This window comes from Dipodomys merriami, unplaced genomic scaffold, assembly GCF_024711535.1.
Source record: "Dipodomys merriami isolate MVZ:Mamm:240054 unplaced genomic scaffold, mDipMer1.0.p SCAF_9, whole genome shotgun sequence".
Lineage (NCBI taxonomy): Eukaryota > Metazoa > Chordata > Mammalia > Rodentia > Heteromyidae > Dipodomys > Dipodomys merriami.
The window spans coordinates 43,674,719-43,694,262 of NW_027206512.1; the positions used below are offsets into that span (position 1 = coordinate 43,674,719).

A 19,544-nucleotide genomic window follows, 5' to 3' on the forward strand; every position below is an offset into this window, starting at 1 on the left:
CCTTGTGTATGAGTCACAGAGATCTTGACTTGTTTCTCCCGCATTATATTGAATATAATCCCTCTATCCTGACCCCCAAATCTATTTTCTTATTGAGCCTATGACTTAGCTCTATCTTAACAAGTGTGCCCTGGGAACTCCGGTTAGACAGTAGAAGTGGCTGTGTTGGCCTACCTGACCATTCCCTCGATCTTCTTTTTGTATTTAGCATCGATTTTGTTGCGGTACTCAGGCCTCATCAACATAGCCGCAAAGCTGAAAGCAGAGTTCCTCAGGCCTGCCCTGTGGCACTCGATCACTGTGGAGGTCAGGATTGGCACAATGTCTGCAACAGAAACAGCGGGAAGCGCCATGGCTGCGGCCCTCAGTGACGCAGGCACAGCTGCATCCGGGTTCTGCAGGAAAGCCAGACCACCCCTCTCTGAGCGCTGCACTCTGCAAAGACCCAGAGGATCTTTGTCTTCAAGAAGGATGGCCTTGGGGGGGGGGGCGGGGGGGGAGGATGGGATAGGAAGGGGAAACAAAGAAGGAGGCAACAATGCTTGATAAGAAATGTACTCATTATTTTGCCCATGTAATTGTAACCCCTCTGTACAATATTTTCACAATCTAAAAAAAAAAAAAAAGGATGGGCTAGGCTGGGAAGGTGGCTCAGTGGTAGAGTGCTTGCCTCGCATGCATGAGGCCCTGGGTTCGATTCCTCAGCACCACATATACAGAAAAAAGCTGGGGGCTGGGAAGGTGGCTCAGTGGTAGAGCGCTTGCCTTGCATGCCTGAGGCCCTGGGTTCGATTCCTCAGTACCACATAATCAAAAAGAAAAAAGCCAGAAGTGGCGCTGTGGCTCAAGTGGTAGAGCACTAGCCTTGAGCTGAAGAGCTGAGGGACAGCGCCCAGGCCCAGAGTTCAGGCCCCACAAGCAAAAAAAAAAAAAAGCTACTAATTAAATTCTAATTTTTATTAGCTTAATAGTATAAAGAACATCTGGCCTATTATTGAAAAAGGTTGCTCATACCTGTCACATTAAATCTATTCACTTAAAAATTTTGTGCTAGGTTCTACTAGCTCATATCTGTAATACTAGCTACTTAGGAGGCTGAGACTAGGAGGATCACGTTTTGAAGCCAGTCTGGACAGAAAAGTCAGCAAGACTTCATCTCTAATTAAACATCAGAAGGATGGACTTCAGGCAGGGCTCAAGTGGTAGAATGCTATGTGAGCAAGCAAGAAGCCAGCAAGTGGGGTCCTGAGTTCAAACGCTGGTTAACTGTCCAAAAAAACCACCCAAAACAAGCCAAACTCTTTGTGTGTGTGTGACAGATCTTTTAGAATAATGGTGAGAACAGTGAGACCTTTCTTAGGGGAGATGTCTGACTGTGGTTGAAAACAGAATCAGACTTAATAACTGACCATGTGGCTGATGGTGGTTAAATGCTAGTACACTAATGTAACACAAACTAGGCAGAAAAGTTCCCTTGCACACCAGCTCAGCACGGCTACCTCAGAAAGATCTGCCTGAGTGCTGGGCCTCTGGCCTGTACTTGGGAACCTTGGATTTGGGGAGAGCTCCCACCAGTTTCCCCAACTGACAAGGGACACAGTGTGCCCCAGATCTCCTCTCAGTGCTTTCTGTTGGATACCTGAGTGCTAGGAACGTGCAGATGGCAGAGCTCTGTGACCAGCACAGCCCTGGCTCTAGTTCTCACACACTGGGGACCACTGGTCTGTATTCTGTGGGAGCCACAGGAAGGGCATCCAATAGCTTTTGCTTAGGCCTGATTTCCTCTAGGAAACTATTTTCTGGAAAACATGCACAAGAATCAGAGAGGCTGAGGTGGGCCTGGAGAGCCGGCCGCACTGTGTCGTAGTGTTGGTGTGGGCTGAGTTACCAGGTGGAGGAAGCTGTGAGCGTGGGGCCTGCGCTGGCCCAGAGTACTCACGTGAAGGGAATTTGCTAATGTTGTTGGCCACGCGAATGAGCATGCGTGCCCCCTTCAGGTGATCTCCATTCTTCACGTGAATCTGAAGTGAAAACAAGTTACACTTACAGTCTTACATTAGCCCTGGTTTCTGCTTTATTCCCCCCGAACGCCTTGACTGGGGTCTAGAACAGGGCCTGAGCCTGTGCTGGCTGAGCATTCCAGGCTGTCTCCTCCACCAGCTGCTCCCTGGCACGCTGGCCCGAGTCTCACACTGTTCTTTGCCCTAAAACACCTGGCATGAATTCAAATCCTGGCTCCATCTCCTCCTGGCTGTTCCTGGGGGATCATCAGCAACTTTATCAAGTTGTGGTAAGATGCGAAAGCCAAGCGAAAGGGGGAGTCAGTCAGGAGGTCACATGAGCAGAGCCAGTCCGCTGTCTGTCCTCTGCTCTGTGTGTTCGGCCGTTGGTACTGGGCCTCTCTTTCCTTTAGGAAACCATTTCTGGTCTTTTCAGTCTGTCTCATTCTGTTTGCAACAGTAGCTGTGCATTCCTTTTTCCTCTTTATACACAAAGGGCAGCACATTACAGTCATCCTGTTATTGCTTTTAACCCTGAACAATAGACCTAGGACATTGCTCTCTTCCATGAAGCAGTGGCCGGAGGAAACGCCACGGGGTGGGAAGTCCTGGCGGCCCGGGCCCCGCCCCTCGGGACCTCACCTTCACAAGCACGTAGCTGTGCAGGATCATGAGGTTGGTGGCCATCTCAGAGGGGATTTTGATCTTCTGGGATTTCAGTTCTGCGTACATGCTGAAGAGAACGTCATGTGCATTCCGATAGTTTCCTTCAAGAGAAGTGGGAGATCGCATTGCTGTCAAGGAGGATACTGGAGGGCTTTTTTGGCCCTTTATAAGTGAATTTATTCATTATGTGATCTGTGATATTTCAGCCATTTCTTCTACACAGTCACTCAGCAGTTTTGCCTGTTTTAATGGCTGCTGCTTAAACTGGTCAGTTCCTAGCTGGGCGCTGGTGGCTCATGCCTGTAAGCCTAGCTACTCAGGAGGCTGAGATCTGAGGATCGTGGTTCAACGCCAGCCCAAGAAGGAAAGTCCATGAGACTCATCTCCAATAAAACACCAGAAAACTGGAAGTGGCGCTGTAGCTCAAGTGGTAGAGGGCTAGTCTTGATCCGAAGAGCTGAGGGACAGGGCCCAGGCCCAGAGTTCAAGCCCCACGACCAACAAAAAACAACCACGGGCTGGGAAGGTGGCTCAGTGGTAGAGTGCTTGCTTCCCATGCATGAGGCCCTGGGTTTGATTCCTTAGCACCACATAAGCAAAAAAAGAAAAAAGCCGGAAGTGGCGCTGTGGCTCAAGTGGTAGAGCGCTAGCCTTGAGCTGAAGAGCTGAGGGACAGCGCCCAGGCCCAGACTTCAGGCCCCACAATGGACAAAAAAACGAGAAAAAAACACCGCCCCCCCAAAAAAAAAACCCCAACAAACTGGTCAGTTCCTCTGGGGAAAAGTTGTGTCTTTCTAGATTTCATACTGTTTCTCAGGGGATTCCTCCTGCCCCCCGATCCTTCCAGTTCTACCTCTTACTCAGGCCCACTGCTGGTTTTATGTTTGTTTTTTCTGGCACTAGAGCTTGGACTCAGAGGCTGGGCACTGCCCCTGAGGTTTTTTACTCAAGGCTTTCTTTTTTTGGGGGGGTGGGGGGTGGGTCCGGTCGTGGGGCCTGAACTCTGGGCCTGGGCGCTGTCCCTCAGCTCTTCAGCTCAAGGCTTGCGCTCTACCACTTGAGCCACAGCGCCACTTCCGGCTTTTTTCTTTTTTTGCTTATGTGGTGCTGGGGAATCGAACCCAGGGCCTCATGCATGCAAGGCAAGCGCTCTACCACTGAGCCACCTTCCCAGCCCCATACTCAAGGCTTTCTTGTATGGCGAGTTTCAACTCCCAGTCTTTAGATTTCAGCCGTTAGATGAGCTAAGATTGCAGGTGTGAGCACAGGCCTGGCAGCTCAGGCCCAGTGTTGATGCCCGTCATTCCCACCGCCCGGGGCTGTCAGTTCCTCTGGAGCTGCATTTGGATAGTAATTGCCTCAAAACCTCGGGCTGCATGTCAAGCTCAACGGCACACACCTTGTGGAAGCCCTCTAAGGACACAGTGGTAGAGCAGCTGCAGAGGCTCTGGGTTCAATGCCCAGCACTGCAAAAACAAAAGCCCGTTCCCTTTCTGGCCCATCCATGCCTCCCCAGGCAGGGGGCATTTTCTTCATGGTGGCTGTCTGGGCCTTTGAACTCAGCTGGAAGTTTTGTGGATTTCTCTCTCCATTCCCCAGCACTCTCTGTCCCCTGCCTTCAGGATGTGCGCTGAGGGGTGGGGGTGGAGGTGGGGGTGGGGGTGTTGATCCTGTCATCTTTAATGACATTATCACAGTTCTCTCCCTAGTCTAGCACTTGTCACCGCAGAGAACAACTCTGAGCCTGCTTTCAGTCTCTCCCATCTAATGGCGAGCTGGAGGGTAGAACTGGCCTTCTCTCTGACGGCTGAGCATCTAGCACTCATCTGACAGACCGGAGGTGTCAGAGCAACATGAGCGGAATCAAGTCATGACTTATTTCGTTATATACTTTCTTTTTTAAATTCTTATTGGTATTATAAAGGTGATGTACAGGGGGGCTATAGTTACATAGTCAGATAAAGAGTATATTTCTTGCTGGGCATGGCGGCTCACACCTGTAATCCTAGCTACTCAGGAGGCTGAATCTGAGGATCATGGTTTGAAGCCAGCCCAGGCAGAAAAGTCCCTGTGAGACTCTTATCTCCAAGAAAATACTCAAAAAAGCCAGAAGTGGCGCTGTGGCTCAAGTGGTAAAGCACTAGCCTGAGCACAGAGAGGGACAGGGACAGTGCCCAGCTCCTAAGTTCAAGCCCCAAGTTTGGCAAAAAACAACAAAAAAAAGTACACTTCTTCCCTCACTCTCTCCCAGTTTTTCTCTCTCATCCCCATATACAAGTTGTATAGTTCGTTTTCAACATAGTGAGTACCACTGTTGCATTTTAGTTACATATTTTCTTTCTTTCTTCCTTCCTTCCTTTCTTTCTTTCTTTTTCTTGGTGTCAGCTGTGGGGCTCAAACTCAGGGCCTGGATGCTGTCCCTGAGCTTTTTTGCTCAAGGCTAGCACTCTACTACTTTGAGCCACAGCACCACTTCCAGTTTTTTTGTGGTTAACTGGAGGTAAGAGTCTAATGGGGGTTGGGAATGTGGCTCTGTGGTAGAGTGCTTGCCTGGCATGCATGAAGCCCTGGGTTTGAATTCTCAGCACTACATACACAGAAAAAGCCGGAAGTGGCACTGTGGCTCAAGTGGTAGAGTGCTACCTTAAGTGGTGAAGCACTAGCTTTGAGCACATAGAGGCTCAGGGACAGCACCAAGGCCCTGAGTTCAAGCCATAGGACTGGCAGAAAAAAAAGTATCATGGACTTTCCTGCCAGGACTGGCTTCGAACCTTGATCCTTAGATCCTTAGAACTGCCTCCTAAGCAGCTAGGATTACAGGCATGAGTCACTGGCGACCAGTTACATATTTCCTAAAACTCTGTTCCATATTTATGAACATCAAAAAGATCTGATTTGCAACAACTAGGGAAGATAAAACTAATTCTTTGGCCTATTCTACAAGTATTGATGGAGCATATGAATGAACAGAACCACTTAGAGATTCTGTAAGTGGCTCTATAAAGAGCCGATCTGAGCTGGGTGTGGTGGCTCACGCCTGTAATCCTTGCTACTTGGGAGGTAGAGACTGGAAGACTGCAGTGTGACGCCAGCCTGGGCAGAAAAGTGGCAGCATTTCATCTCAGCCAGTGGCTGGGGGTGCTGGCATGCTCCTGTCAGCCAGCTACAGGGGGAGAAAAGGCTGGGCACTATGCCATGTGTCTTCCCTCTCCTCCAGCAACAGCAGGAAGCACAAGTAGGAGGATCCACAGCCCAGGCTGGCCTGGACATAAAGTGAGACTCTAACCTGAAAATAGCCAAGGTATACAGGGGTTGGAGGCATGACTCAAGTGATAGAGCACCTGTCTAGCAAGCAAGAGGCTTAGCGTTCAATCCAGGTACTGTCAAAAGAAACACAAATAAAATCACACTAAAAGGGCAGATCCATGATAATATGACATAATGATCTTCTACTTAGCAACATGTCACAGCTGGGTAATGCTAAATGCATGGACTGGAAAGAAGTGCTGTGTGTCTGTAGGAGGGACTGAGAACTGGAAAGGTCAGAGGTCACTGACCCAGAGATCGAGAGTGTGAGGTTCCGGAGAGGAGGCCTTCATCTGGCCATCCACGTCTCTGAATTCTAGTAGTGGCCTCCTTAGCCTTAGACTGGAAACTTGCTACATTTTCCTGGTGAGGGTAGGAAGAGGTAGAGCCTGATTCTACTATCTGGCTATAAAAATATATTAGGGACCCAGACCTGGAGATGTAGCTCAGAGACCCAGTGCTGGCCTAGCCTGCGTGAGGCTGAGTTTAATTCCAATACCACAAAACCCAATACAAGCAAGGGACCTACCTGCAGACTGCTCTTCTCTGGCGATGATGATGGCAGTCCGGGCAGCTTCTCGGTATTGTTTTAGTGCCATGTACAGACGGAACAGGTACTTGGCATCCTGCCACGCAAGCCATTAGAGAAACTTCAATTTCTTCATCAGTCAAGGGGAGAAAAACCTGTACTTCGCCATTTCAGTTAGAATAGTGGTCATCTGCCAGTAACTGAGGATTGATCAGGTGGTAGTTGGCTGATTATAAAGAGGCTAGTGCCATCAGAATTGTAAGAAGGTAGGAAATGCTAACTCAGTTCGTGCTCAGGGCACCCGAGGAGCCTGGCTAGCACCCTAACTTCGAAACAAAGCAGAAGGGCAGAGCTAGGATCCAGGGCACTCTGATCTGGTTTCAGGGTCTGTGCCTGACCTGTTTCTCGTTTGTTTAGAAATGTATTCTTAGCCAGATGCTTGTGATTCAAAGATAGCCTGGGCAAGAAAGTCTGTGAGACTCTGATCTCCAATTTACCAGAAAACTGGAGGTGGCCCTATGGCTCCAGGTGGTAGAGCATTGACTTTGAGCAAAAGAGCTCAGAGACAATGCTCAGGCCCTGAGTTCAAGCCCCACGACTGACAAAAACAAAAAACAAAAACACAACCCTTTTCCTAATGTAAAGTCATTGTTTCAATGACCATTTTCCCAGAATACACCAAACTAATATTTAAGGAAGCCTGGGTGGTGAGGAGTGTTTGGTAGGGGTGAGGATCTGGCTCTTTCACAGATGGATGCCAGCTCTAATGAGTGAACACATGTAATGGTCTCTAACATGCAGGGATGGTCTGCAGGACTGGTGGCCACTTTCAGAGGGATGAGTTTGCAGGTCAGTATTACAAACGTGTGACAGGTGAGAACAGGGCTGAATAAGCCACAAATCAGCAGCCCGCAAAGCAGAGTCTCCTGTACCTTAGGCATGCCGTCACTCTCGCCCATCAGATGGTCGATCAGCTGGTTGGTCAGCAGTTCATCCTTGGCCTGGCCAACCTGTTCCATAAGAGAAAAACCCCAGTGGTTTCACTGTTATAAACTTAGGCAAGAAGAGAAAAGAGAAGCTGCTGAGGAAAAGGGATGAACTGTACATAAAAGTATCTCACAGAAGCTGGGTACCTATAATCCTAACTACTCAGGAAGCTGAGACCTGAGGATTGCAGTTCAAAGCCAGCCTAGGCAGGAAAGTTCCTAAGACTCATATCCAAAAAAAGGAAAAACCAAAAGTGGCACTGGGGCTCAAAGTGGCAGTGTCAGCCTTGAGGGACAGTACCCAGGCCCTGAGTTCAAACCCCACAATTACCACCACCACCACCAACAAAAAGCTATTTCATAGAGATAGGAAGATGATTATATAATATCCTATATAATATTATATATAGCACATATATTATACATACATATTATATATACTATATATAATATATAACAAGAGGAGGGGTAAGGACATATAACTAAACCAAGAGAAGAAACTAAAAACACACACATATGTTTGGTCATTTCATCTATGACAAATATTCCATGGCACTTCAGTGGGGAGAAGATGACATTTTATTTCCCTGGATGCCTGAGCTCTTTTGCTGAAGGCTAGCACTCTACCACTTGGAGCCACAGCTCCACTTTTGGATTTTGGATTTTTGGTTTCTTAGTAGTTAATTGAAGGTAACAGTTTCATGGACTTTCCTGCTTGGGCTGGCTTTGAACCAGAATTATCCTCAGCCTTTTGAGTAGCTAGAATTATAGGCGTGAGCCACCAGCACCCAGTGAAGATGACATTTTCATAAGTGGTACTAGGTCAACTAGGTTTTGACCTAGTGTCTAGAGCTGTCTTTGAGCAGAAAAGCTCAGGGACAATATCCAGGCCCTGAGTTCAAGCCCTACAACTGACATAGTAAAAAAAAAAAAAAAAAGATTCTTGAACTCTATTGTATGCCATACACAAAAGGGGGTATAAACCTAAATAAAAAAGCCAAAACAATCAAATTTGTATAGAAAACACAGAGGAAATGTCTTCTCTCTAAGATAGACAAAGCATTCTTAATTTGGACTAATAAGCACTAACCATAAAAGATTAACAAATTAGACTTTTTTAAAATGTAAGAATTCTGTTCAAGACACTTTCAGACCTCAGAAGGCACACACCTCAAGAGGTTTCACAATCATATATCTGACAAAAAAGACTTCATTCCTTACCATGTATGAAAATCATACAAATTGGTAAGAACAAGATGGTACAATTCCAAACTGGAAAAAAAGACTTTGCATAGCACTTGACAGAAGAAGAAATTCAAATGGGCAATAGACACGTGCAAAGCTGCTCAATATCAATAAAAGTGAATGGGATACTGTAATGAGGTATTGCTATGCATCCACTAGAATAGTTAACAGGTATTGGTAAAAATGTGGAGCAACCAAGATGTCTGGAAAGAATGCTTGGTAGTATCTACTATTTACTGCTAAAAATATGTATACCTATGACCTAATAATTTAAATTCTGTTTATATACCCAGTAAAGCCGAGTGCTTATTCCAGCAAAAGACATGATTATGTCCAAGCCAGAACTGACCAAAATGCCAATTAATAGAGTGCTGGGTAAATAAATCATTGTATAGTTTTATAGAATTCTACCCAGCAGGGGCTGGGAAGGTGGCTCAGTGGTAGAGTGCATGCCTTGCATGCCAGAGGCCCTGGGTTCGATTCCTCAGCATCACATAAGCAATAAGAAAAAGCCAGAAGTGGTGCTCTGGCTCAAGTGGTAGAGCGCTGGCCTTGAGCTGAAGAGCTGAGGGACAGCGCCCAGGCCTAGAGTTCAGGCCCCATGATCGGACCCGGAAAAAAAAAAAAAAAAAAAAAAAAGAATTCTACCCAGCAATGAGTAAGAATGGACCACCGCCACATGCAACATGACAAGATCCATTCATTTCTAGACATAATGTTGACAGAAAGCAAGCAGCAAAGGCCTGTATGCATGGTTCTGGTGCTTTGAAGTTCAGCGAAACCACACAATAAGGAGAAGTCAGGACTGTGGTTAGCTTGGCAGGGGAGCTGACTAGGGGAGACACGACAAAGCGAGCTTGATAGGTCAGGGTTACCCAGGTGCGTGTATGAAGACATTAACTCAGTTGTGAGACTAGGCCCTGTGAATTGTGAATTGTACTAATTGCAAGTTACACCTAAATGAATAGTTGCAGGTTTTTATCATTTAGATATAGATACTTCCAGAAAGGAAGTGATGTCTGATTTGCTTTAAAATAATCCCAAATAAAAGAAGGTAGGATGTGACAAACGTAAGACTGTGCAAAGTCTAGAAGTCAGAAGTTCATAAGACTGTTATGTTGGTCGGTCTACTTTTGCATATACTCAGAAATTTCCTCAAAAACTTAAGAAAAATATTGGTAGTCTTGAAAGTTGTGTTAGAGTTTACTTACAGTTTCAATTGCCATTTCTATTGCCACATTATCTTCTGAGTTTGAGCACTTCAGGAAGTGTTTAAGTGCCTAAAGGAGAAATGTATAACAATGAAAAAATTTTCAGTGTGTTTACACTGAGATAAATAAAGCTTTCACACAAATTAGAGCTCTTTTCACAAATTATAGTTTGTCAAAATATGTTCATCTCAACTGGAGGCTTGCGCAATGTGGAGTCTTAACCACATATTTCAAAGGCTGGGCCTTGTTTTGAAAAAAAAATGGAAGAGTCCAATTAACCTTCCGAAGTTTAGATCTGATTACTGAGGAAATGGAAATGTAAAAATGTGCCTTCATTCCGCAGGAAGCTTTTGAGACAGGGTTTTGCTATGTAGCCTAGGCTGGGCTCCTCAGTGCTGGGATTACAGGCCTGAGTCAACCTACTTGGCAATAGGAAGATTATTTTCATTCATTCTTTCAACTATTCATTGACAAAAGATTATGCACGTGGGTCTGTCCCATAGCCTGCTAAGAATGTCAGGAGGGGTGTGATATGTCTGTTTGAGTTAGGGACAGTCTAACTGGAGAGATTTATGTGATGGGATGCTAATAACAAGTCACTTATTTTAAGCAATTCCTGAACATCCCACCTGTGGAGAAATTAAACAGTTTAAAAGACAAATGAGTGTCGTAAACAGTTGGTTTTGCTTTGAGGCAGCAAAGATGGCTGTGGATTGGGGTGACACATGGCAAAAACCTACGGATGGGAAGCTCTGTTAGACAGTGAAGGCAGTCGGCAGAAGACGGAGGACGAGGCCGGTGTAGGCCTTACTGTAAGAGTCTAGTGTAGGATGCTGCCACAGACACAGCGGGCTGCGGCTGGGAGCTCAGGCTAGCTGATTAAGTGGTGGAAATTCTCTTGAGAGTCAGCCAAGACTCAACTTTTCTTCTAAGAAGAGTGAAACAACGCATTGGCAGCCTGTAGGTTGGGTCCATACATAAATAGGTTTTCTTTACCCAATGTGGTATTAATTATACCTGGGCCAATATTTAAAAACGAGGAGACCCAGACTTTTGTTTGCCTTAAAACATCATGATCTCGGCCCAAGGCCCAGAACTGTGTATTGTGATTACTTTTCAGATTGAATAGGAGTTGTCCACTTTAAGCAAAGCCATTTCAACCTCCAGTCCCTTCCCCGCCACACAGGCCAGGCACAGCTACATAGTTTATGCATGTCTCTTGTTGGGACACTGTACTACTCTCTGCCTTAAGCAACACAAGTTCTATTTGGGAAACAAAATGAAGAATGATTTCAGGCAGAGAAACTAAACACAGGGGAAACAGGAAACTAGTGCATTAGTTAAAAGCAAGGTCACCTGGGATGGGCTGAGTGGATGGTAGGTAGAATGAAAGGGACAGAGAGATTTTAGGAAAGAAGATGACTCGGGGAGGGAGGGAGGGAGAGGAAGACTTCAGAGTGATTACAAGGCTGGGTGTGGGGTGTAGCTCAGTAGAAGAGCATGTGCTAAGTATGCCAGAGTCCTGGTTTTGACTCCCAGTACTCCCAACAAAGATTTCAAATCCGGGTGTGTGGGAGCATTCTACAATCTAATAATACTTCCTCTGATTACTTCTGTGGACCCTCAGGTGTTTTGCTTTGGGTTTTTTTTTCCTTTTCTTTTTGCTAGTTCTGGGGCTTGAACTCAGGGTCTGGGCACTGTCCTTGAGCTACTTTTTCTCAAAGATAGTACTCTTCCACTTGAGCCACAGCTCTACTTCCAGATATTTTGATAATGTATTGGAGATAAGACTCTCACAGACTTTCTTGCCTAGACTAGCTTTGAACTGCAATCCTCAGATCTCAAACTCCTGAGTAGCTAAGATGTATTGGCATGAACCATCAGCATCTGGCAAGAGTATTTTTTTTTTGTTGTTGTTGTTGTGGGGCTTGAACTCTGGGCCTGGGCGCTGTCCCTCAGCTCTTCAGCTCAAGGCTAGTGCTCTACCACTTGAGCCACAGTGCCACTTGCAGTTTTTCTGATGGTTGATTGGAGATTAGAGTCTCACCGACTTTCCTGCCCGGGTTGGCTTTGAACCGTGATCCTCAGATCTCAACCTCCTGAGTATCTGGAATTACAGGTGTGAGCCACCGACTCCCAGCCTTTTTTTTTTTTTTAAGCAAATACTAACTCGTGAATATTGGCCACATAGCAGGAAGAATTTTCCAGCCTGGAGATGTTTTTTTTCTCCTTCGAAGTATAAGGCAATGCTTTGGTAGTCTTCATTAGTTGTCTCTTCAGAACCTACAAAAGAAGTTTGTTGAGTATCTAGGCAGAACTTATTTACCTTTGATTGCTAATCTAAAAAGATTTAAAAGGAGTATGTATAAATTTTAAGAGCAGACATCAATGCTACTATCCATCTCTGATTTCATCACAAAACACCTTCATTACGATTACTCCAAGTAGTAACTCTGCTCCATCTTTTCACCCTCAGCAACAGTCAGGACAGGAAATAAGATTTTTGGAGAATCTAGTTCTGGTGTGCTATTGCCTTCCAAGACTTTATCATTCTCTCTATCCAAATCTTTTTCCTGAAACAACAGGACTACTCTGAACTCCCACAATTTGTCAGCTTCAGAACTCAGTCCCAACACAACCAGAAGCCATTTCTCTTCCCCAGCAATATTCTATTCTACTTCAATTTCTATTGGTTTTCTATTTTTTTCATTCTATTCTGCCCCATCTAGTCTAGTCTTCTATTGGTAGGATTTCACTGTGTAGCCCAGGCTGGCCTTGACCTCATAACCCTCTTTCCTCAACCTTCTCTAGTAGCTGGAAATATGGGCATGTGCCATCACACCTGGCTCAATGCTTGGCATGAACATTTGGTTTGGCAAATAGGGAAGAAGACATTCAAGTGGACATCAGATGCGAATTACCTTCTATTGTTGCTTTCTTTTAGTTTAGGCCTTTCGACTATACCAAACACAGAGGGAGCTGCTGGAGTTCCAATGCATTGTTTTCCTTTACTCCTGGGAGCTGGGAGCCTAGTAGGATACTGAAGTGTGATAACAGCCTATGCCTCTAGTCCAGGCAGACCTGGAGTTTCTAAGAGAAAGGTGGCCATAAAGCAAGGTAGAGAGAAGCAGATGTGTTTTGTGGATGGGGTTGTCTATGTCTACGCATCTCTTACATAGGATATGCTATATCCTTACCAACCTAGAAACCATTACACACTAAATCATTGAAGTGCAATTGTAATTGTAATGTTAAAGCAGACATATTATCTGTTATCTGATAATTCTAATTTTTTTAATGTGTGTGCTGAGGTCAAATGTGGGGCCTTGTGTATACTGGGCAAGAGCTGTACCATTGAGCTATATCCCCAGTGCTTGGTTTTGTGAGACAGAGTCTCATTATATAGTCCAGGCTGGCCTTGCATTGTCCTACCATCTCTATCCAAGTGCTGGAATTATAAGCCTGCACCAGCATATCTAGCTTTAAAGTTGCTTTATCTATATTTCTTTCTTTTTCTTTAGCTCCAATTTGTTGGGAAACAAATGTTCCAATGAAGACTGAAAACAATTTCTCATGGGTCCTATCAATTCTAATGGGCATTTTGTGAATTGTAGAAAGCAAAATAACCCAGGAGGACAACTTACAAGAGATCCTATGGAGAACACAATACATCCAGACAGGAGTAGAATAGGATCACTGGGGGAAGAGAGCGTGGGGAGTTACTGATCAGTGGGCATATTTTAAGTATGGGAAGATGGAAAAGTTCTTGAGCTGGTCAGGGTGAGTGGTTGCACAACAGTATTTAATGAAACAGAAATAAGCATCTTTTTTCTCCTCCATTTCTGGGGATTGAACCCAGAGCCTCACCTGTGCTAGGCAAGTCCTCTACCACTAGAACTAGACCAGCCCTAGAAATGAGCAATTATAAATGCAAGTTTTATGTATGCATGCTTTACTACAATAAAACAATAACATAATCTCCCTGTATAGCATCTTTACAATAAATTAAAATTAAAAAATAAAACAAGAAATTAAGCAAAAGCAATACAAATAATGTCCTGTATAGTCTATAAAACAAAATTTGAAAATTACTTCAATAGTTTCTAAGAATAATTGCAAACATGGAAAGATATTCTCAGAACATAAATTTTTTTTGTACATGACAAATCTTTAAAAACCATATTTTACTTCTTTAAACTAACCATAGTTTTTTGTTTTTTGTTTTTGTTTTGGTCAGTCATGGGGCTTGAACTCTGGGGCTGGGCACCATCCCTCAGCTCTTCAGCTCAAGGTGAGCGCTCTACCACTTGAGCCACAGTGCCACTTCTGGTTTTGTGAGTAGTTTATTGGAGATAAGAGTCTCATGGCCTTTCTTGCCCAAGCTGGCTTTGAACCCTGATCCTCAGATCTCAGCCTCCTGAGTAGTTAGGACTATAGGCGTGAGCCACCAATACCCTACAACCACATAGTATTTTTTTGTGTGTGTGTGTGTGTCAGTCATGGGGCTTGAACTCAAGGCCTAGGTGCTGTCCCTGAGCTCTTTTACTCAAGGCTAGGGCTCTAACACTTTGAACCACAGTTCCACTTCTGGTTTTCTGGTGGTTAATTGGTGATAAGAATCTCACAGATTTTCCTGCCTGGACTGGCTTTGGACTGTGATCCTCAGATCTCTTGAGTAGCTAGGATTACAGGCATGAGCTACCAGTGCCTGGCTCTATATGGTCTTAATTTGTTTCTCATTTTTTTTAAATTTGTGAAATATTTGTATTTTCTGAAAGCATCCTGCATTTCTTATAATTTGAGCAGAGTGATATCTGGATTTGGGAAATCTAGCCTCTCTTGGAGTTCATCCAAAAAAACTTTAATTTTTGATAACAGTCCTTTTCTATGATAGTAGCTAATTTTTAAGTCCTATGGATCAGGCAGTCTACCAAGTAATATCTCTATGTGTGTCTCTATATGAATGGCACACAAGAGGGTTTTGTGAACACCAATCTGATCAGTAGGTGCTAAGAGTCCAAGGGTTCACATGAGATAAAAACCTTTAGAAGATGTTAAACACTATAGGGAAAACGATGCCACTTACCAATGATATCTGCATATATTTCCATTTTGTTGTGCTGCTGAGCCAGGGTGAAAGCTTCATTGTTACATTTGGACATGACCAGAAACTGGATAGCAGACCCATAGTCACCCAGCTGTAGGAAAAACCTAAGACAGAGTGCTTCTATTAGCTCCACTGTTATTTCAAATAAGTTTGTGATTTATAAAACAAACTTTTTCAACCAGAAAAATGGTTTTGGGGTTACAAACTGTTGTATACATTTCAGCTGTAGGTGATACTGTTATACTTGACAAACAGGTTCTGATAAACTTGCTACAATCAGCCTAAATTAAAGCTGGATCCTATAAAAAAAAAATCAAAAGGAATAAATCTTCCTTCCTTTTTTTTTTTTTTAAGTCAGTTGTGGGGCTTGAACTCTGGGCTTGGGCACTGTCCTTCAGCTCTTCAGCTCAAGGCCAGTGCTCTACCAATTGAGCCATAGAGCCGCTTCCGGTTTTCAGGTGGTTTATTGGAGATAAGAGTCTCACGGACTTTCCTGCCCGGGCTGGCTTTGAACAGCAATCCTCAGATCTCAGTCTCCTGAGTAGCTGGGATTACAGGTGTGAGCCACCGGCACCAGGCTTAAATCTTCCTTTTGATTGATTATATATATGTGATGAGGAGAGGAAGTGGGGGATTGTTTTAAAGTTAGTGTTTGGCAGTTCAAAACTACAAATGAGCTGTCACCTGGCCACCATCTTGGCTCCATCCAGAGACTGGGTCTCCCTGACGATGCTGACGGCCTTTTCGGGGTTATTGAGGTGGTCCAGGTAGATGCGGATCACGCTGTTCCACTGCTTGGCACTCTCATACGCCACCACGGCTTCCTTGTACCTGAAAGAAACACTGCACTCCTATCAGCTTCCTAGCCCGTCAACGTATACGGAAAATGTCAATGGGATATGGATGGGTTTTGTTTTTTTTGAACTTCTCTTCAAAAAAACAAACTCAAAACCCCCTAAAAAACAAAACAAAAAAAAATCCCAGCAGCTCTTCACTAAAATATATTCTTGTGGGTTTTTAAAAAAATAAATGAATGCTAAAATATCAATATTGAATTTTATTTTCTCATCTGATGTCATGTCATGTCTATTTTAATTTTCTTTTTGAGGTAGGGTCTCACCAAGTGGCCCAGGCTGACCTTGAGTTTATGGTTTTCCTTCCTCAACTTCCAAGTGTTGGGATTATGGGCATGGACCTCCACACCTAATTATTTTTTACCTTGATCAAAGTGGGGGAATATAGCAATGCAGGATTAGTTTAGAAAACATAGGAAATCCAGAAGTTATAAACTCTTTATGTCAACTCTAGATGGCACGCAGGACTCTTTTCAGTTTGGACAACTCTTCATTTCTTTCTATTTCAACATGACATTTAGTACACATCTATTTCCAAAGGCTGCTATTCCAAAGCTTGAGGATATTACTAACCTTTAAAATCTCTTACTAGATACTTTCCAAAGATATTAGAAATTTACCCTTCTATCAATCACAGATAACAAGTGCATTCTGACAGTCTGGTTATTAAAGAAATCTTTTCAGATATGATAGCATGCTCTGATTATTATTTGTGAAGTAGATGCTTTTTTCAAGTTTACAGAAATAATACAGTTTCTTAGCTGTGTTTCCTCCTCTGGGCCTTGCCTTCTTGTCTTTAGCTTCTTTTCCTATTGCGGGTATTAACTCTTCACGACTACGTTTTAGTTCTGATTGCTGGCTTACATATTGCTGTCATCTGCATGAAGTTCACAATTCTTTTCTTTCCTCTCTATCTTCAGGTTAATCTCCTTAACAAAATGATGACCACTTAACTCCCTTCATGTCATATAATACCAGAATTTTGATTTTAAGCTTTAGTCTGAAATTAAAGGGGGCACTAGTCTCAATTTAAATGCACAAAGGAAGAACTGAGGGCTGTGGCGTAGGAAAATGGTGTGGTGCAGCAGGCCAGCGGAGGGCGGGGGAGGGGGACGCGTTTCTGTCAGGTGTCATTCCGCCATTCTTACAGGCTTGTAAATATCAATGGCTGATTTATCAAACTTACATTATTTTACATTTGTATAAACAGGAGCAACGGTACACACCTTCCATCTGCTTCTTTAGCTTTGGCGTACTGCAAGTGGATCTTTGGAGAGGAAACGTGAGGCAAGAGCTCACCAACTTTTGCCCTGGAAAGAGATTCAGGGAGGATGGCGTCAGCACCTCGGTTCTGCTCAGGGGCTGCCAGCAACCGCAGGCTGAAAGCACTGTTAGTTCTTTTGTGGTACTGGAGTTTGAACTCAGGGCTTTGCATTTGTTTGGCAAGAGCTCTACCACTTTTGAGCCATACCTCCAGCCCTCTTTTGCCCAGGTTTTTTGTTTTGTGTTTTTTTTTTCCAGCCCTCTTTTGCCCAGGTTTTTTGTTTTGTGTTTTTTTTTTTTTCCATGTGAGACTTATCACTTTTTTTCTAGGCTGGCCCCACATTGGGATCTTATCTCTACCTTCCAAATAGTGGGATTACAGGTGTGAGCTACCACATCTGACCAACCCTCCCTCTTCCCCGCAAATGCTAGTTTTTAGGATTCAAAAAACAGTTATCATGCTATTTCAAAAATCTTGGCTCCCTGATGCCCTCCAAACCCAAGGTGGGAAGATGAAGGTTAGTTCATTAGTTCTTTGTAACAACAGGGGTTTTGTTTTTCATAGTAATTTATTTGACTAGAGATTTCCCCATAGCAAACTAATATGAGTTTATTTAAGCAGTAAAAAAAGAAGGAAAACAGGTGCTGGTGGGGAAAGAGAACCGACAGATAGGAAGAGGGGGCGAAGAGATAAATGGAGCCCCCTCAACACACTCCTTTCTAGACGACCTGCTTCCTTACCAGTTCTTACAGCGGATGTAAACAGATGCAGCCTTGTCATAGTAGAGGCCTTTCTCGTAGAGTTGGGCTGCTTCTGAAAATTGCTAAACATAGAACAGGCTTGTTACAATCCTAAAGCTGCTGTGCACGAGACCACATGGATACTTATGCAGAGAAAAGGATACCTTCATATTTTCCAGTATGGCTCCACAGTCTCTTTTGAGGACTCTGCTGGGGTGCTTGAGGGCTTGGTTGGCCCCTCTGCGGATGTCCCCCATTCGTATGGCCATCTGGGCCACCCCCGCCAGGCACACGTCATCATGCTCCTGCAAGGACAGGGCAAACACCGAAAAACTGAGACGCCCTTCACACCACCCAGCTGTGACGGTTTACTTGAATTTATCCTTCTGGGGAAGTTTCACGATTTTGAAATAACCATCTTTTGTTGTGTGTGTGACGCTACTGGGGACTGAACGCAAGAACTCATGCTCACTCAGCTGGGTTAACTTGCTGAGTGAATGCTCTACTACGCTGGTCATTGTGGAGATGGGAGGGGTCTCAGGGATTCTTTGGCATGGCTTTGAACCATGGTCTTCCAGATCTCAGCCTGCTGAGTGGTTAGTATTATAGACATGAGCCACCAGTGCCTGGCTTACATCTTTTACCTTTTTTTTTTTTTTCTGTCGGTTGTGGGGCTTGAACTCTGGCCTTGGGCACTGTCCGTGAGCTCTTCAGCTCTAGGCTAGCACTCTACCATTTGAGCCATAGCACTACTTCCGGTTTTCTGAGTGGTTTACTGGAAATGAGTCTTGCAGACTTTCCTGCCTGAGCTGGCTTTGAACCGTGATCCTCAGATCTCAGTTTCCTAAGTAGTTAGGATTACAGGTGTGAGCCACTGGAGCCCAGCAGATCTTTTACTTTTTAAAATAAAATTTCACTACCTTTTAGAGACTATCTTGTATGTCTTCTTGGTATAGTTTTATATAAAAAGTAATATACTGGGGCTGGGAAGGTGGCTCAGTGGTAGAGCGCTTGCCTTGCATGCATGAGGCCCTCGGTTCGATTCCTCAGCACCACATAAGCAAAATGAAAAAAGCCAGAAGTGGCGCTGTGGCTCAAGTGGTAGGGCGCTAGCCTTGAGCTGAGGGACAGGGCCCAGGCCCAGAGTTCAGGCCCCACGACCGGATCTCTGCCCCCCCCCAAAAAAAAAGTAATATACTAACCCTTATAGGCGAAGTGCTCTAATGAAGTTAAAAGGGGAAATCATGTATCAAATTGAAGATTTCTTTGCTAGACATGATTAAATGTACATGTGTTACTTAGAATTTGTTTCATTTATTAAAGATAATGAAGACAACTAAAGAACTTTTCTAATAACTAATCTCATCTAGTAAGATGTGGTGTCTGTATTTTACCTAGAACAACCTATCTGATGGAACTTTCTGTGATAAAAGTGTTTTCTGTCTCCTCTGTTCGACATGGTAGGTAACAGTCATAAGTGGTTACTGGATGCTTCTAATACAGCTAGTCAGGGGCTGGGAAGGTGGTTCAGTGGTAGAGTGCTTACCTCACATGCATGAAGCCCAGGGTTTGATTCTTTAGCACTACAATAAACAGAAAAATCTGGAAGTGGCGCTGTGGCTCAAATGGTAGGGTG

At 44.3% G+C, this 19,544-nt stretch overlaps 1 protein-coding gene across 1 annotated transcript in view; it reads right to left on the reverse strand.

Moving 5' to 3' along the window:
• The window catches only part of Wdr19 (WD repeat domain 19), a 58,402-nt gene that overhangs the window by 2,651 nt on the left and 36,207 nt on the right, over positions 1-19,544 (reverse strand). The window contains exons 22-33 of the mRNA XM_070012460.1: positions 18,073-18,213; positions 17,909-17,991; positions 17,131-17,214; positions 15,735-15,881; positions 15,030-15,154; positions 12,114-12,226; positions 9,944-10,012; positions 7,434-7,511; positions 6,502-6,598; positions 2,643-2,767; positions 1,940-2,021; positions 175-325 (exon numbers count right to left, since the gene is read on the reverse strand). Coding sequence (XP_069868561.1) covers positions 175-325; positions 1,940-2,021; positions 2,643-2,767; positions 6,502-6,598; positions 7,434-7,511; positions 9,944-10,012; positions 12,114-12,226; positions 15,030-15,154; positions 15,735-15,881; positions 17,131-17,214; positions 17,909-17,991; positions 18,073-18,213 — 1,295 coding nt within the window. The remainder of the gene's footprint in view (positions 1-174; positions 326-1,939; positions 2,022-2,642; positions 2,768-6,501; positions 6,599-7,433; positions 7,512-9,943; positions 10,013-12,113; positions 12,227-15,029; positions 15,155-15,734; positions 15,882-17,130; positions 17,215-17,908; positions 17,992-18,072; positions 18,214-19,544) is intronic.